The sequence below is a fragment of the Prorops nasuta genome, unplaced genomic scaffold (genome assembly GCF_024137725.1).
Source record: "Prorops nasuta isolate Cenicafe-Biocafe unplaced genomic scaffold, Cenicafe_Pnas_1.2 PNAS00022, whole genome shotgun sequence".
Taxonomy (NCBI): domain Eukaryota; kingdom Metazoa; phylum Arthropoda; class Insecta; order Hymenoptera; family Bethylidae; genus Prorops; species Prorops nasuta.
In genome coordinates this window covers 1,560,785-1,588,704 of record NW_027116819.1, presented here as the reverse complement: position 1 = coordinate 1,588,704, position 27,920 = coordinate 1,560,785, and the positions used below count along the sequence as shown (strand labels likewise).

At 33.4% G+C, this 27,920-nt stretch overlaps 5 protein-coding genes across 5 annotated transcripts; 2 read left to right on the top strand and 3 right to left on the bottom strand.

Annotated features, from left to right (window-relative positions):
* Window positions 1–1,039: 1,039 nt before the first annotated feature.
* On the bottom strand, window positions 1,040–2,440 carry LOC136781469 (uncharacterized). The gene is made up of 2 exons (XM_066740377.1): window positions 1,691–2,440; window positions 1,040–1,618 (listed from the first exon to the last, which is right to left on the bottom strand). Exons 1-2 carry the CDS (start codon window positions 2,438–2,440, stop codon window positions 1,040–1,042), a joined length of 1,329 nt encoding a protein of 442 aa, XP_066596474.1.
* An 8,036-nt stretch (window positions 2,441–10,476) lies between these two features.
* On the bottom strand, window positions 10,477–11,322 carry LOC136781468 (forkhead box protein P1-like). The gene is made up of 3 exons (XM_066740376.1): window positions 11,295–11,322; window positions 10,982–11,211; window positions 10,477–10,653 (listed from the first exon to the last, which is right to left on the bottom strand). The coding sequence occupies exons 1-3, from the start codon at window positions 11,320–11,322 to the stop codon at window positions 10,477–10,479; spliced, it is 435 nt and encodes a 144-aa protein (XP_066596473.1).
* A 704-nt stretch (window positions 11,323–12,026) lies between these two features.
* Window positions 12,027–14,117, top strand: LOC136781467 (zinc finger MYM-type protein 6-like). Its single transcript, XM_066740375.1, has one exon. The coding sequence runs from the start codon at window positions 12,027–12,029 to the stop codon at window positions 14,115–14,117; it is 2,091 nt and encodes a 696-aa protein (XP_066596472.1).
* A 2,641-nt stretch (window positions 14,118–16,758) lies between these two features.
* LOC136781466 (uncharacterized) lies at window positions 16,759–20,684 on the bottom strand. Its single transcript, XM_066740373.1, has 4 exons — window positions 20,630–20,684; window positions 19,779–20,460; window positions 17,874–19,728; window positions 16,759–17,763 (listed from the first exon to the last, which is right to left on the bottom strand). The coding sequence occupies exons 1-4, from the start codon at window positions 20,682–20,684 to the stop codon at window positions 16,759–16,761; spliced, it is 3,597 nt and encodes a 1,198-aa protein (XP_066596470.1).
* A 4,934-nt stretch (window positions 20,685–25,618) lies between these two features.
* LOC136781465 (uncharacterized) lies at window positions 25,619–27,361 on the top strand. Its single transcript, XM_066740372.1, has 4 exons — window positions 25,619–25,829; window positions 25,911–26,049; window positions 26,128–27,037; window positions 27,107–27,361. The coding sequence occupies exons 1-4, from the start codon at window positions 25,619–25,621 to the stop codon at window positions 27,359–27,361; spliced, it is 1,515 nt and encodes a 504-aa protein (XP_066596469.1).
* Window positions 27,362–27,920: the final 559 nt, after the last annotated feature.

The following is a 27,920-nucleotide window of genomic DNA, read 5'->3' as shown; positions in this document are numbered from 1 at the left end:
GATACTGTTTTAGTTTTTGAAGATGTAACGAATATTTCAAATAACCATTTTTTTGAAAATTCATCCTTCATCCATATGGTACAAGCCGAAAAGAACTCCATTCTAGAGAAAGAGGAAAATTTGTTACAAAAAACTCGAAAAGAGGAAAGCTATCGCAAAATTTTGCATAAATTATTAGAAAGACAAATTGTTGCTGACCCGAGAAGCTACCATTCTTACGAAACTTACATGTTTCAAAATAAATTGAAATTAGTAAGACAAAAATGTTCAGCGGAATATTTATCTTTTTACAACAAATATGTAGTAGTCTCCGAGAAAACCTGGGAAGATATTTGCTTTTTATCACTGAAACAATCCGAAAGTTATACTTGGTTCAGGGAGAGACATGTAAGAATAACATGCAGCAATAAAGCACATGCTATTAAAACAAGGCAGTATAATTTTGAAAGTTTGGTCCGGCGGTTTCTTAAGCAGAAATATTCTGTAAATCTAATACCAACTTTGCGCTACGGTATTGAAATGGAGCCTGAAGCCAGATCTGCTTTTCAAAAGGCTACTGGCTACCACGTTCACCAGGTTGGTTTAGTAGTATCCTTGAAGCAGCCATTCCTGGCATGTAGTCCAGATGGTGTTATTTTTAATGAAGAATGCGAACTATTAGAAATCAAATGTCCACATAATCGGCAAAATGCAAATATTGTGGATAAAGAAAACTTCCAATCTTTTCTTCCATATTTGAGTTTTGAAGAAAGTAGAAATTTGATTTTAAAAAGAAGTAGTCAGTATTATACGCAAATTCAATTATCCCTGTATATTCTTAATGTTAATACTTGTCACTTGTTCGTTTATTCACGTGGACAGTATGTTCATCTATTAGTCGTGAAAGATGAAAGTTTTCTTTTAGATGTTGTGCCAAAAATAGAACAATTTTATTTCAAAAATTACATTCCACTTTTAGCGCAGTGTAAACAATTTGATTGAATAAATAATTAAGAAACATAACATTGATACTATTAGAAATATTTGTAGATAGATTAAATCATAATGTTGGCTTAATTAATGGCTCTTTGTTATTTGCAAGCACACATGCAACATGCATAATTGTATCAATATATGGAAGCATTTCAATATTCACACGATCCAGCACTCTGAATATTTTTATCCTCTGAATGGCCCGCTCAACATGTATTCTAACACTAGCTATCGAATATCCTTCTAAAACTTCTTCCCTTGTAAACTGTGGATCAAATGCAAATGGAGGCATAATAATCGTACATTCTTTTTTTAATAACTCTGATCTAATTTGAGGAAAGCCTTTGTCAGCCATGACTTCGTCACCGGGCTCAAGGAGTTTTATAAAACCTGAATCATTCGCTATAAAACCATCCGTTGCACGACCCGCATAGCCTTTTGATATAAACGAAATGTAACCAGACGGAGTAATAGCAATTAAATATTTTACAGTAAAACCAGATTTATAGGTAGAATACATTAATGCTCGTTGTTCAATTGTAGGAGGCGTTTCACATTGCAACTCAGTACAATCAATTATTGCCCGACAATTAGGGTAATTTGCAAATGATGCGGGCGTTATTAGCTTTACAGCTTCTTTTGAGGGCTAAAATATCCAGGTTTTTGTTTCTTAAAAAACCACATGAAGGATGCTATAAAAAATGGATGATGCTGTTACTGTGGAAACTTTAAAAATACATCCAAGTGCAGTAAACGTTAAACCCAGTTTCATCTTCATTAAGAATAGAAGTAGTCTATCTGCAGGACATAATGTTCGATAAAATTTTGAAGGGCCTTCAAAATGTACTTTTGAAATATTTAAAAGTATCATAAAAAAGGATATTGTAACTTCCCCTAATTGTTTCATACTACTGTTATCTTTAATACTTGCTGACCATTGAAATCCATCCTTTATATTAACATTCGTTGCTATAGACTTTGATTTATAAAGTTTAGGAAACATAATTTTTTTATCTTTATTAGTGGGTTTTTTAACGAAGATATATGTTTGTGTTGACGCTTCATTTCTGGAAGAATCTTGCCAACAATATAGAGTATTTGAACGGTCTACACCGTTAGCAATCGTGACTTCTTCAGAAGGATCTGTTTGAACGGCTATCTCGCATTTATTAACTAAAGGCAAATTAACTGTTTCAATAAAATCCGAAACGACACCGTCGGAAACAATTCTTAGTTCTTCAGACTTTCGTGCCTCTCTGCGTTCACTTCTTTCTGCTCGTGCTGCAGTAGTTGACGATATTCTTGTCCAAGGAAAAATTGTAGGATTATAAGAATCCTTTCTGGGATCATTACATTTTTTACCTCCGACAAAATGTTTACTGCAAATGCGTGAATTTTTGGTCGGAATCCAAGGCTTATTTTTATATTTGCCAACGAAAAATGAATCAAAATCAAACCATATTATCATTTATCAAACAATATTTCCTCACTCTTTTCGACGGATGGATATTATCCATTTTTTTCTTCTTTCTTGTTCGTAACTACGCCCAGGAAATACATAAAAATGGAGTTCACGGTTTTTTCTTTCACTACTAGGACACCCGGGCACGCAACAAATACGGTTTCCACTACTTTTAAAATTCATATCCCTTATTTTATAAAAGAAATTAAATTATTATTAATGGTAGAAACCAAAATCGAGATTTTAAATTTCTCCCTACAACTTATAAAAATTGACGACTGGAGGCGTTGCAAACGATGCTTAACTAGCGTATAGGGGACCTGTTCATAATAATTGTAATTTAAACTTTAACGATTCACATGTAATACCAGTAATTTTTCATAATTTATCAGGTTATGATGCCCTTTTTATTTTCGGTACAATCGCTAACTTGTATGAAGGTTCAGTACACTTGTTACCTGTACATAAGGAGAAGTATATTTCATTCACTAAATTCATCCGTAAATATAATATACAACTAAGGTTTATCGATTCTTTCAAATTTATGGCATCTAGTTTAGACAAATTGAGTTCATAGTTAACGAGATCACAGTTAAAAAATTTAGTCAGAATTCTCATATTTAAACATAGAACAATTTAACCTTCTGACAAGGAAAGGTATTTTTCCTTACGATTACATAAATAGTCTGAACCGTCTGGAAGAAACTGCTTTACCTCCACGCGAGATATTCTATAATAGATTATCCGATAGTGATATTAGGGAGGGTGCGTATAATCACGCTAAGGAGGTATGGACCAAATTTCAAATACGAACACTTAGGGAGTATAGCGATCTCTATTTGAAAACTGATGTACTATTGTTGGCTGACGTTTTCGAAAATTTTCGTGATAGCTGCATGCAAACTTATAATTTGGATCCTGCTCATTATTATACACTCCCAGGCTCCACTTGGGATGCAATGCTCAAACATACAGGAATAAGATTAGAACTTTTCACTGACGTAGAAATGCTGCTTTTCGTAGAACGGGGCATACGTGGTGGTTTAAGCCAATGCTCGCACCGCTATGAAAAGGCTAACACAATCGGTACATGCAAAACTACAATCCTGAGGAACCTTCTAAGTATTTAATGTACTACGATGTAAATAATTTGTATGGGTGGGCAATGTCTCAACCGCTACCTACTCACGGATTTCGCTGGATTGAAAATATTAATAATTTGGATATCTCTAATATACCGATAGATTCACCCGAGGGTTATATTTTAGAGGTTGACTTAGAGTATCCAAGCATGCTTCACGATAAACATTCCGACCTTCCGTTTTGTCCCGTACGTGATGCACCACCGAGTACACGTCAGAAGAAGCTACTTGCAACTTTAGAAAATAAGGAGCGCTATGTTATACACTATCGTGCTTTACAGCAATGTATGCGTAATGGTGTTGTCTTAAAACACATTCATCGCGTTTCAGGATTTCAGCAGTCCACCTGGTTACGTAAATATATCGATCTGAACACTAGTTTGCGTGCAGCATCTAAAAATGAGTTTGAGAAAAATCTTTTCAAATTAATGAACAATGCGGTGTTCGGTAAGACTATGGAGAATGTTAGAAATAGAGTTGATGTGAGACTCGTGAGTAGGTGGGAGGGAAGATATGGTGCTGAAGCAATGATTGCTAAGCCTAATTTTCACAGTTGCACTATATTCAGTGAGAATTTGGTCACGATTGAATTAACAAAATTAGCAGCTAAATTCGATAAGCCTATATACGTAGGTATGAGCATTCTTGATATTTCGAAAACATGTTTGTATGATTTTCATTATGATTATATGCTTCCTACGTTCGGTAGCAAATGTAAAGCGTTATATACCGATACGGATAGTCTAATATACAGCATTGAGTGTGATGATATTTACACTATTATGAGGGAGAATCTTGCTAGATTCGATACAAGCGATTATTCTCCCAACAATCAGTACAATTTACCTCTTGTAAATAAAAAAGTCCCTGGGCTGATGAAAGATGAGAATAATGGGTAGATAATGACAGAGTTTATTGGACTGAGATCAAAAATGTACACATTTAAAGTACAAAATAAAATTATCAAAAAAGCTAAAGGTATTAAGACTTACGTTGTTGCTAGAAACATAACCTTCGAGGACTATAAGGACTGTTTAACAAATTTTACTGTACAAGTCCGCAATCAAAATTTAATTCGCTCAAAATTGCATAATGTTTATTCGATTACGCAACGGAAAGTAGCTCTCAGCCCATACGATGATAAGCGTTATATCGTGCACGGAACTGTATCGACTCTACCATGGGGCATTATAGAATAAATTAATTATATTTAAATTGAATAATTTTATTAATAAATATTGTTTTTACAAAATATTATCTTTATTTATTCATGAATTATGTTTATTATCGAATCCTAACCACTTCACAAAGACTTTATCACCCTTCTTACGTAATACCTTCTCCACTAGATATACATTAGGATTAGCAGTTTTTAAAAGTTCATATTCGTAGAATCCTCCGTATATATCAGTATCACTAGAGTCTCTAAGTAAATATATAACAGGATTTGTTTTCTGCACTTTTATAATTTCAAATATTTCAGTTGTCCAATTTGGTGTGTATCCCTTTGCGAATACATTCTTGTATTTACTGATTCGAACAAAATCACCTACTTTGAACTTGGCACGGCCAACAATCTTTATATTATTGTATACTGTAGTCAGGAGCATATTAGCATGATCTGGCGTCACATCAACTGGTCGCATTCCTATAGTACGATGTTTTCTTGCGTTGTAGTCTTCAACTAGTCGCTGCAGTATGCCTCGCCACTTATAATTTCCATTCAACGTAAATCGTTTCCACATTTCAGTCTTCAGTGTGCGATTCCAGCGCTCAACTATCGTAGCTTTCAATACGCTGTATGTTGAGTAATAATTTATTCTACGTTTTTTTATAAGCGATTTGAAATCACTATTATAAAACTCCTTGCCATCATCTGTCTGCAAATTTTTGGGACATCTCCCACTTTTCAGAATCTTCGTAAATGCATCTGTCACTTCCTTGCCAGTTTTGGTTTTTAGTGCTACTGCCCATCCAAATTTCGACAATGCATCAATAACTGTGAGAATATAGTGGTAACCTCCGTCAGTATAATTCTTCATATCAACCAGATCTGCTTGCCAGAGGTCATCGAAGCCTCGTATTATAACTCTTCTACGTTGAAAATTCCGTCTTGCAGGTACATGCAGTTCTTCGACCAATTTTTTCTTTTCTTCACTATCCATAACTCTTCAGGTATGTGTTGGGTTTACAAGGGTACAACGAGCACTGATGGTAGTAAAAGTTTCTTTTTCCTAATAAAACTCTTTGTCGAATTATTTCAAGAAGAATTCTCCTTAGCATGATTCTCCCCATGAAAAATAGCACTTTTTTTTTTGTTTAATTCCGCATTATCTTCATTATATGTTTCTTTGATTCAGCATCCTCTTTAGTCTGATTCTCCATGAAAATTGATGCATATTTCTTTAAATCTGCATTATCTTCAGCATGTTTCTGCATGAAATTACTCAATTTCACTTGAAAATCATTCAGCCTTCACTCGGTTTCATCCAGTCTTAACGCAATACTTCGTAAAATATCACTGTTTTCTTGCATTTCATTTTTAAGGTTCTCACGTACAGTATTCATATTATCCAGCAGAACACGCATATTCACAGCACATTTCTCATCAGTAGCATCAAATCCTAAATTTGAAATAATATTCCCCTTAGCATTAAATGCATTCATACGCTTATCAAATTTTAATGTTTCATCTTCAGTTTTGCGGAAATATTTTCTCACATTACTGGCAGTGGAAATACCTCCAAATTTATTTATCGACATTGTGAAGTAACACAATCAACTGGGAAATTATGGAAAGTGTAATCTCTTTTATAGGATAATACGTTGTTCATGAAGCTCCTCAATTATTGATTGTATCTCATTATGATGATTCGTATGTCCTGCAGCAGATGATGCTATCAAAATCCTCAAACGTTCAACTAATTCGTTCGGATCATTCCAATGTACATAGTTCACTGGTTTATCATTAACACACATATAACCGCTACCTTTTACAAGATTCTTTGGAGGAAATAATGGACTAATTATTTTCTTCCATTTATGACCCTTATTCCCACGAAGCTTTCCCTCGCTACTGTAATCTGCTCTGTGTACATTAGTTTGAGAAAGAATATTCTTATATGTTTTTAAATCATCTTCAGTATAATCATGTGGCTCTTTCATGAAGATCAATTCAAATAGACCAATAGTACCCTGATAATACTCATCATCAATAATAATCAAATCTTTACGATTTACTTTAAAAGAACATTTTCCAAGTCTCATTTTGTTAAGTCTAGCATCTCGTTCAATTCCAAAATTATCATCAATTAAATCCTTATTTTTACGCAGAAACATCTCTATATATTTACGTCCAATTGGTGCATATTCTGACAAAGAACTATTTAAATCTAAGGATCTTTGCAATGGTGATGATAGAGTTTCTGCTTGCATTGGTGATGGTATTGCTAAATCATTAACATCCTTTTCCACTTTCACTCCCTCCTCCTCCTCCTCCTCCTCCTCCTCCTCCTCCTCCTCCTCCTCATCCCCATCCTCTTCCAGAGAAAAGTATAATGTTTCATTAGGTCTTGAATTTCCTTGCTCATCATCATCATCATCAGATGAAGGGGTTGGAATTTTAATTCTAGAGTTGTCTGCGAAATATTTACGTTGTGGAGTCGATGAGAAATAAGTTCTTTTACGTTCCGATGGAATAATCAAAGAATTATCGCTTACAGTAGTCTTCTGTAGCGGTTCCTGTTTATACTCATATTTCGGGGACACGAATGTCATCTCATTATGTTCAGTGAGCTTCTTCAATGGCTCAACAATTGGTTTAAAAGTTTCATTTAAATTGGTTTCCATCATTTCTCTTCCTGATTTGAGTGCACGATATTTTTCACGAATTACTTTACTTTTCGCGGCAATCTTCTTTAGCAGCATCTTTTCTTCCATTTTCCTGCTTTCCATGTTTTCCACGTTCAATCCACGTTCAATCCACGTTCAATCCTCGTTCAATCCTCGTTCAAATCCACGTTCAATCCAGATTAAGTCCACGTTTTTATTTCCACGTTTATACTAGGTTTATTCCATGCTCATTTGATGTGTGTGTTTTGATGGACACTTAGCTCTAAACTGAACAATCTTAAGCAAACGGTATACTATTTAATCTTAGCATGCTCATCGAAACCTTTTCGATATCTACCATTTTGAATTGTACTATCCTTGTGGATCACTAGAAATCCATAATCATGGTGCCAGCACTTTGAACACAATTCATTGAATTTTTCAAATGACATATCCGTGTTTACATGATCGTTATAAATATGTTTTAAATTAGTACCATCTTGCTTAAAGATTATGAGAAGATTTGCATTATCACGAATCATGTGTTTAGGAATTTTAGCATAAGTCTGGCAGAGGTAGAAGCAGTCAATATTTGAATGTCTACCCATGGAGAAGTAGTCTCTGATATTATCCTGCTTATCGTTAGCAATATCATCAAATATGAAAATAGGATTGGGTAACGCCTCAGTTACCTTTACCACGTCGCTATTGTTTGAAAATTTAAAATATCCAATACCTTTTAGTCCTTTTAATAACCGTTCAAGGTATTGATACTTGGGTTGTTGAAGCGACTTTGAGTATACATAAATATTTTCAAATCTCACACCGTTAGGACTTTCTACGAGACTAAGCAGTACGTTTGTTTTACCGCAATTCGAGGGTCCGCAAATTATACTACGAATTGTAGATGGAAGTAGGGATCCATGACGTTTACTCCTTCCTCCACAACCTCCACCGACAATAAAACGATCGGCGTTGGAGACACGAATGTGCAGTGGTTGCTTTACGAAATCCATAACTGTAAAACTCTATGATCATGCAAGCTATTTATAGGCTCGAAGCAGATTATCTCATCAGTTCTCATTATGTCGTTGTTAATGTTAGATGCAGTGAAGCCAGACTGGGTCTAAAATGCTTCCCCACTCTGCCTCCATAGGCTCACTAACACGTAGAGCTACTGAAGCATCCGTGAAAGCACCCCACTTCTGCCTCCTCGAACGTTGCACGCATACCATTACTGCAGTACGTGCATGTTTCGGTCTCCTTCGTATAGCTCCGGTATATTTCGAGTACGAGAAAGAGAGGTATACTTTTCTCGGACCTCTCTTTCTCGCGCTCCACCTTCGTTCGTTTAGCCAACGAGTCTAAACGAGAGAAGCCGAGCTAGCCGAAGAACATTATGAAATGTCTTTTTCGCGGCCAGCTATGATAAAAGCTGACCACACGCTAAATGAGAATATAAAGATAAAATATTTATAAACAAACAGCCATTAACTTATTAGATTTTATAATAAATAAGGAAATGCGATGATATTACGTAACATTGGTCAATTTTCTTAAGACTCATATGTAACGTATTATTGTTAAAAATATTTTATTTTCTTAATTTATTATTTAATCTAGTAGGTTAATGGTAATAAAAAAAAAATTCATGACGAAAAAAAAAAATTAAAAAAGTTTGCATGAATCTGCGGGAATCGAACCCGAGTCCGCGTAAGTAGCAAGCAAGCGCCTTATCATCTGCGCTACGGGACGCACTTGTCAACCAAGAAGCTTAGTGGCCTGTTAGATCGATGGAAGCTTTCTCTATGAAATTCAATTTACAGAATAAAATATCAATTATAATCGTACATATATTTATTTCGCATGTCTTTTCCTAATGAAATAAAATTTTTTTTTTGCTTATTTCAAATCATTAATGACTTTAACAGCTGTAGCTTCAAAAAGTGACTCCAACATTACGAAGAATATTTTTGATGGCTGTGGAATTAAAAATAAGTAACCCAAGATTTGTATTAGGGATTTAATTTATTATTTCTATTGCAATCAATTTATTTTGAAATAGCTCATATATAGAAGAACGATTTATCGTTCTTCACAAGTAAACGCGCATGAGAGACTGACAGAGATGAGACGATGTAGCCAAACAAAGTATTTATATAACATATATACTGTATTAAAAGGCTATCAGAATATAAATCTTACATATTGAGTAAGTACAACAGAGATAGCCTGTGTTATGCAGCGAACAGGTAAACTAAAGCGTGCGCTAGAGAGAGAGCCCGCTATTTAAAGTGCGAGAAGAAGACAGACTGATAAACACACAACACTCGGTTAAATGCCGCAAAAACCAAAGGCTATTGAACCCATAGTAATTGCTTCGAAATCAAACAGCTGATCTGTCAAATAGATCGAAAAATGATTCCTTCTTCTCTAATATTCACATACGGAAGGAGAAAATCATTTTGACTTTTAACATAGCACAATTGAAAGTGACAATATTTCTTAAAGATATAAATGCATATATTAATGCTCTGTGGATATAATAAGTATTTATTTTAGCAGACACATAAACATCCACTGTTATTATCGGACAATCATTTTCTGATTACATCTGTATTGATATTTATTAACTCCTTTGTGTTTCAAAGTTAAAGGAGTAAATGCTTTAGTATCCGAAAGATACTTATATATGTATCCAATGATTTAATAACCAACTGCTTTACATTTATTTTAATATTTATTGGGATGGGATTTTTTTTTCTTTTTTTAAAGAGGTTAAAATGCCTTTATGCACACCATCAAGCAGACTTATCATTATAAAAATTGTCTCCTTGTTGGTAGTGTGGGACTCATGACCCCCAGGAATTACCATTGCTCCGATTATTTCAAAGTTGGTTCAAGCTCCCTGGTTCTTTAAGGTCTAAACACTACCCACTAAACAATCCTCCTTTCATAACCCTTCACAAATTCGAAGAATTATTACGAAAATGGGATAGGATAAGATGAATAAGTAGACCTGATTACATTTTAATATAAATTTTATTTAAAAATTGAAATAAAAATTTTTTATTTCCCCGCACCTCCCTCTTCCTCCACCTCTTCCACTTCCTCTCCATCCTCCTCTTCCACCACCTCCGTTGAATCCTCCCCTTCCTCTAAATCCTCCTCCTCCTCTTCCTCTCCCAACTCCTCCACCGCGCATTTGCGCCCAATGGCGCCGGGCCTTACCCCCTCGCAAAGTTCCTGCAATATAATACATGCAATAAATTAATAGTTAATTTAATAAGAGAATTTTTACTTTTTTATTTAAGTACAATTATTTATAAACGTATACAGAGTTCAAGAAAATTTAAATGATTTTAACAAATGGCCAACAGTATTTTTAAGAATTTTTAATCTTCCAACAACTGCAGTTTTTTATTGCAATTTTTTATACATTAAGGAATGAATCTGAACCTATACCTATTTCAACCAGTGGACCGCGGGTATGATAATTTTAATAATTTAATAAATATGTATGCTTACGGGTTCGCTCGTCTGTGGCCACCGCCTGCCCCACACCCTCACCCACATTGTTTTGTGGGTGGGAGGGCCCTTCTCCCGGCCACTCCAGCTGCGGCTGTTGCTGCCGTTGTTGTTGCTGTTGTTGTTGCTGTTGCTGCTGTGGCTGTGGCTGTTGCTGTGGCTGTTGCTGCTGTGGCTGTGGCTGTTGCTGTGGCTGTTGCTGCTGCTGGCGCACCAGCAATGCGCGCACCATTCGCTCCAACTTTTGGAGCCGGTCGCCAATGCTGGGGTTGTCGTCTTTTGATGATAAAAATTATAATAAAAAATTAATATAATTTTATAATTTAAAATTATTTAGATTATGAGATAAATATGCTTACTTTCTGAGGCTTCCTCTATGTATGGCATTCTGGAAAACAAAACAAACGAAATTTTAAACCAAGAATAATATACACTGTTTTGATAAGAATTGCGATTATCTCTCAAATTCTAGAAAATGGATATTTTAAAGATAAAATTTTTAATTGTAACACTCAAACGAATATATTATTATAAATTGTTTTTAAGTATTAAAATTTGTCATTAAATCTGAATATTTAGGACAAAATGAAGTTAGAGTACTTACGCTTCAAACTGACGGGCCAGCTGATCCATTGGAAATGAGACGTCTACTTCAACCAGACCTCACACGGGCTGTCAATATTTGTTTACTTTCGCACCAAATTGATACCGGTAAAGGCTAACGCTTAAGGCTTAAGGAGGATGATCCAGTTATATGTATTATGTATCTCTTATTAGAAAATACAAACAATAACATGATTCTCCAGCTAATGTATATATTCATCGTTCAGTCGGTTTCAATCGTCTACATTGAACGACTTAAAATAATAACGCGAATAAAGATTACACAAATATTGAGTAATTAAGTGAGCGTGTTGTGCCTTTCAAAAATTATTAATTTTTGAAAAGATATTTATAATAATTACTAGGTTCATTCAAGTGTTTTACCTTTGGTGACTAGTGATTTTTATTAAAGAAACGATAAAGGATTACCTGTAGAGGAATACATTAATATTGTGAGTACAATATATTAATAATAATATAAATAGAAAATGGAAGAAAAGGGGAAATCATTAATCTCCAGACGGAAGCGTTTTCAACCTCAATGGTTTGATGAAAACCCTTCTTGGAAGATTTGGCTACGGAGCGTCCCCAACGACAATTATAAATTTTTTTGCGTTGCTTGCAAAAAATATTATGAATCCGGTAAAGCAAAAGTCATTCAGCATGCTAATTCCGAGATTCATAAAGTAAAAATAAAAGAATTAGATATTGTAGAAGACGAGGAAATGACATATCCTGGTACTTCTAAAGAAGGTCACCTTGATTTCAATGATAAAGTTAAAGTCGCTGAAATCAAGCTAGCAACTTTCTTCGTGGAACATAATATTCCATTTACGTACAGTGCAGAGTTGTTGACAATCTTCAAAGAAATTGGTAAGGAACCGGATGTTCTGCAATCAATGTCTTTGGGGAAAACAAAACTAAGAAATATTATTACTAATGTCTTATGTCCTTATGAAACTGCACGGATAACTAATAAGTTACAAAATCATAAGTTTTCCGTATTTGAGGATGAAACTTCAGACATTAGTAATGAGAAAAAAATGACACTACTTACGCGATACGTGGACAGTAAATCATTACGCGTGGAAGTAAATTTACTTCAATTAATAAACTTAGATGCAAGCGACTGTTCAGCAGATAAACTGTTTAAAGCATTTAGTAGTGAACTTATAAAAAAAGAAATACCAATATCACAGATAATTGGATTAAGCTGTGATAATGCATCGGTAATGGTTGGAAAGAACGATTCTTTCCAAACTAGACTTTTAAAGAATTGTCCACGATTTGTAACAATGCCATGCATTTGTCACTCCTCTGCACTAGTAGCTTCTAATGCATGTAAAACGTTGCCAGTAGAATGCGGAAACTTTATAAAAAAGATAGTCACTTTTATAAATGGAAGTCCTAAAAGGACAGCTATTTTTAAAGATTTTCAGCAGTCTTTTGAGAAAGAGACTAAAAATTTATTAAAATATGCAGAAACGCGTTGGCTCTCTCGTCATACATGCATAGAACGGATTTTAGAACAATGGAACATTATTCATACTTTTTTATTAGAACAAATGTCAGAAAATAAAAGTCAAGCAGAAGAAATGCTTTTATCAATGAATAATCCAGAAACAAAGGCTTACTTATATTTTCTGGAAAATGTATTGAAAAAATTTAATTCTTTTAATGCATTTTTTCAAGCAAGCGAAACTAGAATTCATGTACTGCATAAATTGTGCATGAAATTCTTAATGTTTTTGTTACAAAAATTTATCAAGCCTGCTTTATTAAAAGATGAAATCTTAATTCCTTATTTACGGAATATTGATTTTGGAAGAACTGATAACCAGCTTCCCCTTCAGTCAATAGATATCGGCCCTGATTGTGCTGAATATTTAGAAGATGGATTGATTGAAGAAAAATTGAACGAAGAACAAATTCAATTAATTCGTCAAAACTGTTTATCTTTCTTGATAAAAGCCAGTCAAGAGGTTCGTAATCGTTTTCCAATATTTGATAAATTTTTGGAAAATCTAAATATATTTCAAATGGAAAAAGCATTGTTTGATGAGGATCGAGAAACCAGTAGTATAAAATTACTGGAAATTTGCCGTCGTTTAGGATATTTTGATGAACATTCAATCAAAATTGAATGGACATCTCTGTATTCTAATGAAACATATGATGTAAAGACATACTGGTCGAAATTATCATTCGATAATATGTGGCAAGCAATATGTTCAGCAAAAAATAGCAATAAAGAGCTGAGATATCCACAATTACGAGCATTACTAAATTTAGTAAGATCTCTTCCTCATTCAAACGCGGAAGCAGAAAGATGTTTTTCTATCATACCTGATAGTAAAACAAGAAAAAGAAATAAACTTTCACATGAAACATTGAATGCAATTTGCGTAGTAAAATACGCACTTCGATCCAAAGAAGAAACATCACTATCAATGACTGTAACCAAACAGCACTTAGAATTAATGAAAAATTCATTATATTCTTCAAAACTTGTTACAGCTAAAAGTAACTTAAATCTGCATGCATATGAAGATAGTGATGATGATACCGAAGTAGAATAAAATGTGAAAGGAAAGTCTGCACTTAGCGACTACTTTGCAAAGCTTCAACAAATTATTTCAGTCTGCATTTAGCGACTACTTTGCAAAGCTTCAACAAATTATTTCAGTCTGCATTGAGCGACTACTTTGCAAAGCAATAATAAATAATTTCAGTCTGCATTTAGCGACTACTTTGCAAAGCTTCAACAAATTATTTCAGTCTGCATTGAGCGACTACTTTGCAAAGCAATAATAAATAATTTCAGTCTGCATTGAGCGACTACTTTGCAAAGCAATACGAATAAAATCATTACAATTGTAAGGAGTAATGAAAGGAGGATTGTTTAGTGGGTAGTGTTTAGACCTTAAAGAACCAGGGAGCTTGAACCAACTTTGAAATAATCGGAGCAATGGTAATTCCTGGGGGTCATGAGTCCCACACTACCAACAAGGAGACAATTTTTATAATGATAAGTCTGCTTGATGGTGTGCATAAAGGCATTTTAACCTCTTTAAAAAAAGAAAAAAAAATCCCATCCCAATAAATATTAAAATAAATGTAAAGCAGTTGGTTATTAAATCATTGGATACATATATAAGTATCTTTCGGATACTAAAGCATTTACTCCTTTAACTTTGAAACACAAAGGAGTTAATAAATATCAATACAGATGTAATCAGAAAATGATTGTCCGATAATAACAGTGGATGTTTATGTGTCTGCTAAAATAAATACTTATTATATCCACAGAGCATTAATATATGCATTTATATCTTTAAGAAATATTGTCACTTTCAATTGTGCTATGTTAAAAGTCAAAATAATTTTCTCCTTCCGTATGTGAATATTAGAGAAGAAGGAATCATTTTTCGATCTATTTGACAGATCAGCTGTTTGATTTCGAAGCAATTACTGTGGGTTCAATAGCCTTTGGTTTTTGCGGCATTTAACCGAGTGTTGTGTGTTTATCAGTCTGTCTTCTTCTCGCACTTTAAATAGCGGGCTCTCTCTCTAGCGCACGCTTTAGTTTACCTGTTCGCTGCATAACACAGGCTATCTCTGTTGTACTTACTCAATATGTAAGTTTTATATTCTGATAGCCTTTTAATACAGTATATATGTTATATAAATACTTTGTTTGGCTACATCGTCTCATCTCTGTCAGTCTCTCATGCGCGTTTACTTGTGAAGAACGATAAATCGTTCTTCTATATATGAGCTATTTCAAAATAAATTGATTGCAATAGAAATAATAAATTAAATCCCTAATACAAATCTTGGGTTACTTATTTTTAATTCCACAGCCATCAAAAATATTCTTCGTAATGTTGGAGTCACTTTTTGAAGCTACAGCTGTTAAAGTCATTAATGATTAGAAATATGCAAAAAAAAATTTTATTTCATTAGGAAAAGACATGCGAAATAAATATATGTACGATTATAATTGATATTTTATTCTGTAAATTGAATTTCATAGAGAAAGCTTCCATCGATCTAACAGGCCACTAAGCTTCTTGGTTGACAAGTGCGTCCCGTAGCGCAGATGATAAGGCGCTTGCTTGCTACTTACGCGGACTCGGGTTCGATTCCCGCAGATTCATGCAAACTTTTTTAATTTTTTTTTTTCGTCATGAATTTTTTTTTTTATTACCATTAACCTACTAGATTAAATAATAAATTAAGAAAATAAAATATTTTTAACAATAATACGTTACATATGAGTCTTAAGAAAATTGACCAATGTTACGTAATATCATCGCATTTCCTTATTTATTATAAAATCTAATAAGTTAATGGCTGTTTGTTTATAAATATTTTATCTTTATATTCTCATTTAGCGTGTGGTCAGCTTTTATCATAGCTGGCCGCGAAAAAGACATTTCATAATTTTCTTCGGCTAGCTCGGCTTCTCTCGTTTAGACTCGTTGGCTAAACGAACGAAGGTGGAGCGCGAGAAAGAGAGGTCCGAGAAAAGTATACCTCTCTTTCTCGTACTCGAAATATACCGGAGCTATACGAAGGAGACCGAAACATGCACGTACTGCAGTAATGGTATGCGTGCAACGTTCGAGGAGGCAGAAGTGGGGTGCTTTCACGGATGCTTCAGTAGCTCTACGTGACGCCACGCCAAGAGTTGGGTGATCGAACGAGCTTCGCGAAGCGAAGCGAAGCTCGTTCGATCATAATTATATGAAAGCCTCGTACGAGAAGATTACAATGTAGTATCATCTTGTTCCCGCTAGATGTCGCAATTTTCAGATCCAAAAAACATCAAAGATGAAGCCCTTCTAGATGTTTATGTAGTGTATGTACTACCCGTATACCTACCTAAATCCTGAACTTCCTCACTTTCTTTCAGAGTTACAAAAAATTTTGCTATTTTTATTTTTCTAGGGATTTGGGTTTATCCGAGGGTGGGTTGTAATCTTCTCGTACGAGGCTTTCATATAATTATGATCGAACGAGCTTCGCGAAGCGAAGCTCGTTCGATCACCCAATTACATTTCAAGCCTCGTACTTCGAGATTACAATGTAGATTTTAAGAGCTTAGCAAAATTTTGACTTCAATCTTCCTTTATTAATAAAGCTTCATACTACTTGAATACACAAACAAAACAAAAAATATAATATATTTTATAATATAATTTTTGAATTTAACATTTATGTTAGTATTGAAGCAACAAAACTATTGTCAACTGTTTGAATAGGTCTATTGTAAAATTTTTGAAAAGCTTGGTATCTTTTTGTCCATCCTGCCGATTTTCTAATTAACTCTATATCTACTCCTTTAGAAAAAGCCTTCGACGTTGACGCATGTCTAACTGAATGCGCCTTAAAAACTGACGTATCTACCCCGCAAGCTGTTAATGTTGTCTTGAGCCATCTGCTAAGTGTTTGAGTCGATGCTCCTCTAAATGGCTTCTTATGCGTAATAAACAGACTATCTATGCCTTCTCTTAAACTATTAGTTAAACTTAAATAATGTACTAACGTACCAGCCACATATAACTCTGGCTTATCCGTCAAAAATGGTAAGACTATTAAGGGTTGACTCCTGCCAGGACCCGAGGTTTTTAAAAACCCTGTTACATGTATGGTTACCTCCTTGATACCGATTTTTATATCCCTAACTTTAATTGCGCCTAAAGTCTGAACTCGATGTCCAGTAGCCAGTGCTAGTAACATGAGTGTCTTTTCTGATAACTTCTGTAACATTAAATCTTTTAATGGGAACCATTTCTCTAAAACTTCTAACACTAGAGACACATCCCAAACATATTCGTATTTAGGTTTTTGAGGCCTCAACCTACATACACCCTTCATAAATCTTGAAATTATATTGTTATTGGTTAAGGCACCTCTCGATATAAAAGAGATCATCGCCCGATACATGTTTAGCATTCCATAAGATGCCCCATTTTTAAACTTTTCCGTAAAAAACTTTAAGACTATTTCCAATGATGGTTGAAATGGATTTGTATTGGTTTTATCGCAAAAATGTTTCCATTTAATAAAATTAGCTTCATAACGTTTCTTCGTTCCATCTGCTAGCGAGGCTAACAAAATATTAACCGTGCTTTCCTCAATATTCTCCTTTAGAAAAGCTAGCCTGATACCCTGGCTACAATTAGTGATAGGTTCTGGGCTAACGGATGAGTGACAGATCTGCAAGGAGATAGTAGCATCTCATAATCAGGTCCCAATATCATATATTCTATACTTATGGATAAAAATAGCGGATACCAGGGTTGACCCTGCCAATTTGGTAACACTACAATGCCCTCCGCTTTCTCTTCTATAATTTTCATTAGAGTTCTTAGAACCATGGAAAACGGGGGAAATGCATATAAATACATATCCTTCCAGGACATAGTGAACGCATCTATCGTAAATGCCCCTGGTTCTTGTTGCCACGTAAAATATTTTACACATTTTTTATTAAGTTGGGACGCAAATAGATCTATTTCAGGTTCACCGAACCTCTGTATTATTAGATCAAAATAATATGATGCAAGTTCCCATTCTACATCCATATTGGAAATTCTAGACAATTCATCCGCTGATTTATTTTCCTTGGAAGGAATATAAGATGCTAAAAGCCATGCATCGTTTTCTTCTGCCCATTGCCAGATTTCCCTAGCCAGTTTATTCAAATGTTCAAACTTTACACCTCCTGCTTTGTTTATATACGCTATTGCGGTGGTATTGTCCACCCTTAGTAGAATATTTTTCTTTTTTAATAATGGCGAAAAAGTTTTGAGCGCTTTATAAACTGCCAATAGCTCTAAGAAATTGATATGGTTTTTCAAATCTTCTACTGACCAAAAGCCATGAATTCGTTTATCACCATATAACGCTCCCCAACCTGAAGTAGAAGCATCCGTATAAATTTCACAATCAATACAATCTCTAACAATTGTGTTTTTTACAGAATCAATATTCATTTCAAACCATAATAAATCTCTTCTCGATTGTGTTGATAAGGTCATTGTTGCATCATAATTTCTTCCATTCCTTGCTAATTCCACGTATTTCAAATTTTCTAAACCTCTAATGTAAGTCCAAGCATATCTTATTGCTTGACTAGCCGCTACCAACAAGCCTATTACATGTGATAGATCTCTAATTGAACATACCTCTTTCCTGCTTAAACTCCTAACTGTGTTCTTAATGACATCCTTTTTCTTTTCAGGCAATTGCAACGTCATTTCAATTGAATTCATAATAAATCCTAAAAACTGACATTCTCTTGAGGGAAAAAGTTTACTCTTTTGAAAGTTAATTATAAATCCTAATGATTCCAACAATATAACCGTTTTATGTATATTCTCCTTACATGAGATTTCATCTTGTCCTATACATAATAAATCATCCAAGTAAACCACCGATAGTAAACCTTGAGCCCTAAGCCTAGCAACCACCGGTTTCATTAACTTTGTGAATACAAATGGTGCCGTACATAAACCAAAAGGCAAGCAAGTAAATTCATAAGTAATATTTTTAAATTTAAACCTTAAGTATTTTCTACAGTTTTTATGGACAGGGACCAGAAAGTAAGCATCTTCCAAATCTAAAAGTCCCATATAAAAATTTTTTCTAATTAATCTAATTGCGGTACGAATATCTTCCATTTTAAAATGACTTGTACTTATAAAAGAATTCAGTTTTTTGAGGTTGAGTATAAATCTCCTACCTCCATTTGCCTTTGGTATTACAAAATAGGACGATAAGAATTGGCCTGCTTGAAATTTACACTGTACTACTGCACCTTTTTTTATAAGAGCTTCTATAGCTAAACCAATTTCCCTAGAATCTTGATCTGATCTCTTTGGTTCCATTCTATTTTCAAAACCACTTGGTTTACAATTGAATAAAATTTTGTAACCTCTAATACAGTCTAATACAAATTTATCCAATGTAATTGTTTTCCATGATTCATAGAACCTTTTCAAACGACCCGCTCTTGTACTCACTTCTTTTAAGTTTTCTTGAATTGGTCCTTTTTCACTTGATGATTCACGTTGGGAGACTTCGATTGGAATTTTCCCGTTTTTGCATAATAATGTCGTTGGGTGTAATTCTTGTTCCTCCAGCCCGTTTGACTGTAATTGAATCTTCTCGCAAACGGGCCTTTGAAGTTTAAATTTCCCGATGCTTGCAAGGGTTTCTTATAGATTGACCCTTTCATTTCTTGAGCTAGCTTCTCCATTGACTTGGCATCCTTAATGTCTTCTCTTAGATTCGGACCAAATAACCAGGTACCCGATTTTCTATCTGAAAATAAGGATCTCATGCTTTTGCTTAAACCTGGTGTAATAAAGGATTTCCTGACCTTCGTCAATTCAAATTGGAGGTTAGACATGAGTTTACCTGTGTCTCCTAGTCTCTCAAGTAACTCTATCTTATTTAATTGGTCCTCACTATTAAGGAGTGAAGTTATTGTTGTGCCCAACGACACTAAGGCTGAACCCAACGAATTCTGCTGATCACAGAAATAGTTATCTCTTTTAATGCCTGTTTCGCCTATCAGAGATGTTATCTCCTTATTAAGCTTAGGAGCTTCAAATAAAATCGGCCTTTCATACTTCTTTAGGAGTTCTAGTTTTTCCTCTTTAGGAAGACCTGACTCCAGCCAGAACCACCAACGTTTCTCCAAAGAAGGATGAAACTTCGCTTCTACCTTCCCTGATTTCGTAGAATCTTTTCCTAATAAATTTAAAATGTCTTCGTCCAAGCAATCGAATTCCACTACTTCAGTTTCTGTTATAGGCATAAAATTCTCTGTATGTAATGCAGTGTTTTCATTTTCTTGATTTTCTAGGATACCCTCAGGGTCCAGTATCAAGACTTCTTGCTCTGCATCTACAATTGGTCAAATTAAAACAACCGTATTAATGTAAATACAATATGTTTTAACATAACAGAAATATACGACTGTACTTGTCTAGGTACCCGTCCTAGCACGACAGCGAAAAAAAACGTCTGGATTTGTCAGGGCACTCGTCCCTGCACACCAGCAATTCTTTCTCACCTATTAATAACTCGTCAGGAACAGGTTCCTGAACCTCTTCCTCATGAGCGTTCATCTCCACTCGGAAACTCTTCGAGTTTGAGGGAGTTATGGAAGTTTCTTTCTTTGATTTTTGATTTAGTTTTCTTAATTTCTTTTTTAGCTCGAAATTGTGAAAATATAGTAAATTTCCATATATAGGTTGGTGGTACTAGCTAGGGATTTATGTAACTGGTGGTACTGCTGCTAATTTTTCCGTTTTTCTTCTTCTTCCCGTAGCAGTGGCGCAGTGGAAGCATGCTACTAGAAATAACACAAGTATTTTATAATTATTTTGTTATAAAAGATAATATGTATTAAAAGTGGAATATATAAAGGTGGATTAAACTAAGTATTGGTGTATTTTCTTAACATGGTAGCAGAAAGTGGTTTCGTATCTGAAAAAAATTAAGAAAGCTTGTTTGGAAAATTAACGTTATTCAAAATGGAGGATGATCTGCGGATTCCAATATTTAACGGCAAGGACTATGACTGCTGGAAAAGAAGAATTTTGATAATTCTAAGGCTAAAAAAGTGTGATGAGGTTATTAAAAGAGAAAGAGATGCACAAGTGTCTGAAAATGTATGGTTGGAAAAGGATTTGAAAGCCATGAATTATATATATAATGGCATTTCAAACGACCAACTACAATTTGTGAAGAATGAGGAAACTGCTCGTGGAATTATACAAAAATTTGATGCAATGTACTTGAAGGAATCAACAGCACTGCAAATATGTCTACGAAATAAGCTGGAGAAATTAAAGCTGAAAGATTTTAATGAATCAAGTACCTTTTTTACCGAATTTGAAAAATTAATAAATGAATTAAAAAGTGCTGGAGCAAATATAAACGAAAAAGAAAAGCTAAGCTACATGATCAAAATGCTACCAAGTTCTCTTAGTTATATTGGAGACTTAGTAGATATTTTAAAAGAATCTGAGCAGACCGTAGAATATGTGAAGAATAAAATTATAATGCATGAATTAAAAAACAAAGAAGAAGAATGTAAAAGCAATTCTAATGTATTTAAGGTAGAGAAGAAGCAAAATATAAAATGCTTTAAGTGTGGGAAGTATGGTCATTTTAAGGCCCAGTGCAGATCACGAAACACTACACAAGAAGGAAGAACAGAAAAATCATGGAACTATGGGTTACAACAGCGAGGAGGTGGTCATCAATATCAGCAACATAATCAACAAAGAAGAGGAATAAAACAATGGAATAATAATCGAAATAATGAAAGAAGTCAAGTTTATGGTAGAAGATCGGATCAACAACAGTGGAACAGGAATGAGCAATATGAAGGTCATCAAAGCTATCAACAACAGTCCAATGATAATGGTATGAGTGGATTTAGAGCGGAATTAATAAGTAAATCTATAATAAATAAACCATGCGTAGAGGTAAATAACTGCGAAGGATCAATTGAATGGCTATTGGACAGTGGCTGTTCGGACCATATTGTCAATAATGATAAATATTTTAATGAATGTATTGATCTCAAAGAGTCTGTAAATGTAAAAGTTGGCGATGGTCGTTATTTAAAAGCAACTAAGATAGGTAGTATTATTCATAGTTTTCAAGTTTATGGTCAAATGAAAACGAATAAAATGTCAAATGTGTATTATGTAAAAGAGATGGATAAAAACTTGATAAGTTATGGTAAATTAACTAAATACAATAAAATAGTATCTATAGGAGATAAGTCAAAAATATATGATAAAACTGGAGAAATAATAGCAATAGCTTACAAAGAAAACAATATATACCGTATAAAAAGCTTATTATTGAATAGTGAAACAAATGTATCTATTAAAAGTAGTATGACTCTCAAAGAAAAATTACATAGAACATTAGGTCATGTAAATTTTAATTATTTAAGTAAAATGTGTGAGAAGGGCATGCTTGAAGGTTTACCAGTTAAATTAGAAAGTGATTATTACAAGTGTGGCATTTGCATAGAAAATAAAATGTATAAAGTACCTTTTGAAAATAATAGACAAAGAGCAAAAGAAACTCTTGAATTAATACACACTGATCTAAATGGTCCACATAGTACAACAGGAGTAAATGGGGAAAAATACTTTTTAACGTTCATTGATGACTATAGCAAAGTTTCTCAGGTTCATGTTATAAAGTCAAAAAATGAAGTATATGAATGCTTCGTAAATTACGTAAATTTGATTGAAAATAAGATTGGGAAGAAAATTAAAAGAATTAGATGTGACAATGGCACTGAATATATGAATAAGAATATTTATAATTATATTAGAAATAAAGGTATAGCTTTAGAACCATGTCCGCCTTATGTACATGAATTGAATGGTACTGCTGAAAAATATAATAGAGATATTATGGACATGTCAAGATGTTTACTTGCTGAAGCCAAAATACATGTTAGTTTCTGGCCGGAAATAGTTAAAACGGCAGCATATTTAAAAAATCGTATTATATCAAATTCTGTAGAAAAAGAAAAAACCCCTTTTGAAATTATGTTCGGTACAAAACCAAGTATGAAAAATTTGCATATTTATGGAAGTAGGGTTTTTGTAAAAGTGCCTGAAGAAAAACGAAAGTCTAAATGGGATAAAAAGGCAGACTTAGGAATTTTAATAGGGTATGAGAATGTCGGATATAGAGTTTTAATTGATAAAAAAATTGTAATAGCCAGGAACGTAGATATAATTGAAGATGGCGTCAATTTTATTGATACAAAGCTAGATGATAAACTAAGGAGTAACATGAGGGTTAGGTTAAGTGAATCAGAAAATGAAGATGCAAATCAAAGCGAAGACGAGTATGAAAGTTTAAACGAATCCGTTGATGAACAAACTACAACTGTACCAAAGCGAAAATCCTCCAGGCAGTCAAAGAAGCCAATTAGATTCAATGATGATAATTTTGTCTATAATAATTTAGTATATGTGAATTATGTAAGTGCACAAAATCCAACGTGCTTTAGGGATGCCATTAATAGTGAAGAATCAAAACAGTGGGTAAACGCAATGGATAGAGAAATAGATTGTTTAAATAAAAATAATACGTGGACATATGTAGAAAGACCAATCGAAGAAAAGATATTAGATTTAAAATGGGTATTCACTAAGAAAAATGATAATATATATAAAGCTAGGTTAGTAGTAAGAGGTTATCAACAAAATGATGTTATAGATGACGTTTACTCTCCTGTTGCAAGACTACAAACTTTAAAAATTTTATTAACATTGTGTTGCCAAAAGGATCTATATATAGAGCAAATGGACGTAGTAACAGCCTTCTTAAATGGCTACATAAAATCAAGGGTATATGTAAAACAACCTGAAGGTTATAGTAATTGTACTAACAAAGTATTAAAATTAAATAAAGCTTTGTATGGACTTAGGGAAAGCCCTAGAGCATGGTACGAATGCTTTGATAACTACTTAATGAATTTAGGATTTATAAGAAGTAAGAATGATTGTTGTCTATATATACTAAAAGAAAGAAAAGGGATTAAAGTCTATTTAATATTGTTCGTGGATGATTTGCTCATATGTTGCGATAATAAAGAAAATTTGAAAGCTATAAAAAATCTGTTGAAAGAAAAATTTAAAATGAAAGATTTAGGTGAAGTCAAAACATACTTAGGAATAAATATCCAATACAAGCATGGTACGGGAAACATGTCTATAGATCAAAGTGATTATATTGATTCTTTAGCGAGAAAGTATAACATTATAAATTCAAAATTATACGCTACACCAATGGAACAGAACTTAAAACTAGAACCAGCGAAAGTATTACATGATAAAATTAAATATAGAAATTTAATTGGAGCTCTCTTATACATTAGTTCAGGAACAAGACCTGATATCAGTTTTTGTATTAATTACTTAAGTAGATTTCAGAACTGTTATGATGATACACATTATAAGTATGCGTTAAGAGTCCTAAAATATTTATTTTTAACAAGGCACCTGAAGTTAACAATTAGCAAAAGAATTAGTTCAGAGATATTAGATTGCTACGTAGATGCCGACTGGGCTGGCGATATAAATGATCGGAAATCTACCACTGGTTATATAGTAAGATTGTTTGGAAACACAATATATTGGAAATCAAAAAAACAAAAAAGTGTAACAAAATCGTCCACATCAGCAGAATATGTTGCACTATCTGAATGTGTTAGCGAAATAAAATTAATAAGAGATATTTTGTTAGATTTTAATATCAAGATAAATGTACCTATAAAAATATTTGAGGACAATTCTGGTGCGATTAATATAGGGAAATATGGCAACTTTACAAAAAATTCGAAGTACATTGAAACGCATTTTCATTTTGTAAACGAAAGTTATATAAGAGGAGAGATTGATATTGTAAAGGTTAACTCGGAATATAATATAGCAGATCTCTTTACAAAACCTTTAGGTAGAACTAAGTTTGAAAATTTCCGAAAGATGTTAAATATTGCATAAAATTATGTAAATTTAAGGAGGTGTGTGAAAATATAGTAAATTTCCATATATAGGTTGGTGGTACTAGCTAGGGATTTATGTAACTGGTGGTACTGCTGCTAATTTTTCCGTTTTTCTTCTTCTTCCCGTAGCAGTGGCGCAGTGGAAGCATGCTACTAGAAATAACACAAGTATTTTATAATTATTTTGTTATAAAAGATAATATGTATTAAAAGTGGAATATATAAAGGTGGATTAAACTAAGTATTGGTGTATTTTCTTAACAGAAATAATCTTCTATTAACCTAGTTTCCTCTTCTAAATCTAATGCCGATCTTTTTGACGCAATTTTGCTTCAAACTTAACGATTAAAAAAAAAAACTGCGACCACTCTTCTAGCGCAACAAAATGAAAGTGAGGAAGTTCAGGATATTGGCAATCCAAAGATTCAAGCGGGCGCCTCTAGTGATTAAAATGCAAAGCTTTCTAAATAAGGCACATGAGTATGTAGTCATATAAATGTGATAAAAGCTATGGACAAAAAGAAACGAAATACAAACTACTGCTGTGTCCCGCAATGCTCAAATTATGCTGACACCGCAGGAAGTTTACATTTATTTCCAAAAGATAAAAGAAGAAGATCTCAGTGGGAAACAGCTTTAAAAATGGGCAAGCCGGCAAGTAATACAATGCGGGTTTGTTCCCATCATTTCCTTCCATCAGACTATTTTCCAACCACTGTTAGTAAGTACAAATATATATTTTTTACTAATATTCCAAATACATATTTCACATGCTTAGATAGTTTATTTTATTTTTTTTAAGATACTATAAAACATATGCTTTATCCTACCGCTATTCCTAGTCTGAATCTTCCTGCTAGAAGTCATGAAATTTCTGAGCAGCCTATTAAAAAAGAAGAGAAATTAGCACGTAGTAGAAGGGCAGAGAATAGAGAAAGCAGGTATATATATGTATTTATATAAATTTTTTACTTTCAATTAAAATTTTTTATAAATATATTTCATTTTTTTCAATGCAGGAAAATATCAAATTTAAATTCAGAAAAAGCTAGAGTTGATAAATTAACTGTCTCTGACATGAATATAAATAAAGAAAGCACAAATATTACTTTAGTGAAGCTTAAATCAATTTTAAGCACTGGGGTTCAAGTGAATCTAGCTGATCATAGAGAATGTAGACCTCAAGACAATATTGAACTTGCAGACTTTTTATATGACAATGTTGCAACACAGAAATGTACACAGGTTAATTTTCTTCCAAAATTCACAGAAAGAATTGTTCAACCAGTAAAGTGTTCTAATTTAAGTAATCTTCTTAATAATAAAACGAAGCTCTTCACTTTCACTGGAATTCACTCTATAGAACTTCTAGATACCATTGTCTCTTGTGTTGAAGATTTAATAACTGAAACAACGACAAACAAAATGATATTATTTGTGAAAGATAGAGTAATTTTGACTATGGTTAAAATTAAACAAAATATGGCATTTGCAGGATTAAGTATTCTGTTTGATGTAAATAGTCAAACATGTGCAAACTATTTTAGAAACATGTGTCCTATACTTGCTGAAGTTCTAAAAGTTATGATTCCGTTTCCTGACCAAGAACTTATTAGAAATAATTTACCAATGTCATTTAAAAATTTTAAACATACAAGGATTATTATGGACTGTGCTGAGATCCCTATTGAACAGTCTAAATGTCTAAAATGCAGGGTTTTAACTTACTCTCAATATAAAAAGACCTATACTGTTAAATTTAACATTGGTATAACACCTTCAGGACTCATAACTGAAATTAGTGTACCTTATGGTGGAAGAGCAACGGACAAGCATATCGTAAATGATAGTTCAATCCTTTTTAAAATGGATTGTAAAGATGGTATCATGGTGGATAAAGGTTACAGAATAGAAAATGAATGTATGAATGTGAGTAATTCTAATTATTTACTGATGTTTAATTATTTGTTAAAATTTACTACTGTTTTTATATTCTAGCTGTATTTAGATCTTATCAGGCCACCGTTTTTACAAAAACAGAAACAAATGAGTCAAGAAGACTGTATCCAAAATGCTGAGATTGCGCGAGCAAGAGTTCATGTAGAGCGAGTGATCCAAAGATTAAGACAGTATGAATTTCTGCGCGGACCAATATCATGGACATTGATGCCTTATGTTGAAGATATACTTATAATCGTTTGTAGTTTAACAAACTTAGGTCCTCCTGTGATTAATATTGACAAATTTATGTAATAAGTTGTAATAAAGATATTTTATGAAATAATAAAAAATAGTTATAAGTTATATTTTATTATTATTGTTATGAGATAACATCATTCTTGGCAAAAATTGATCAAAATAAACATTTACCAATACAGAGCAAAGATACAAAGTATATTCCTCATTAAAAGAAACGGTAGTACTTATATAATTTTCACTAACACGAGAATAAATACAATACTCAGTTTTGTCAAGTCCTGAAATTAGCATGCCTAATTGCATTTGAGCATAATGCTGAGTATTTCTTTTTATGTTGCCATTTTGATCTAAAGTAGGGATTACTTCCATTTCAATAAGTTCTATTGCGGTAAGTTTAGTGCCTTTTTTAAAAGATTTTATCTCAATATTCCTGATAAAATTACAAGTTTCATCCAACATTGTTCCATCCAGACTGCATGCAAGCCAAGGTACTTCAGGACGAACCAAAAGACCAGATTCTAATACATCACACATATTTCTCTCTTTAAATTTAAGTCTGCATGATATCTCATCTTCTAAGCCCCTACAAGTGTGTATATTGCCTTGCCAATTG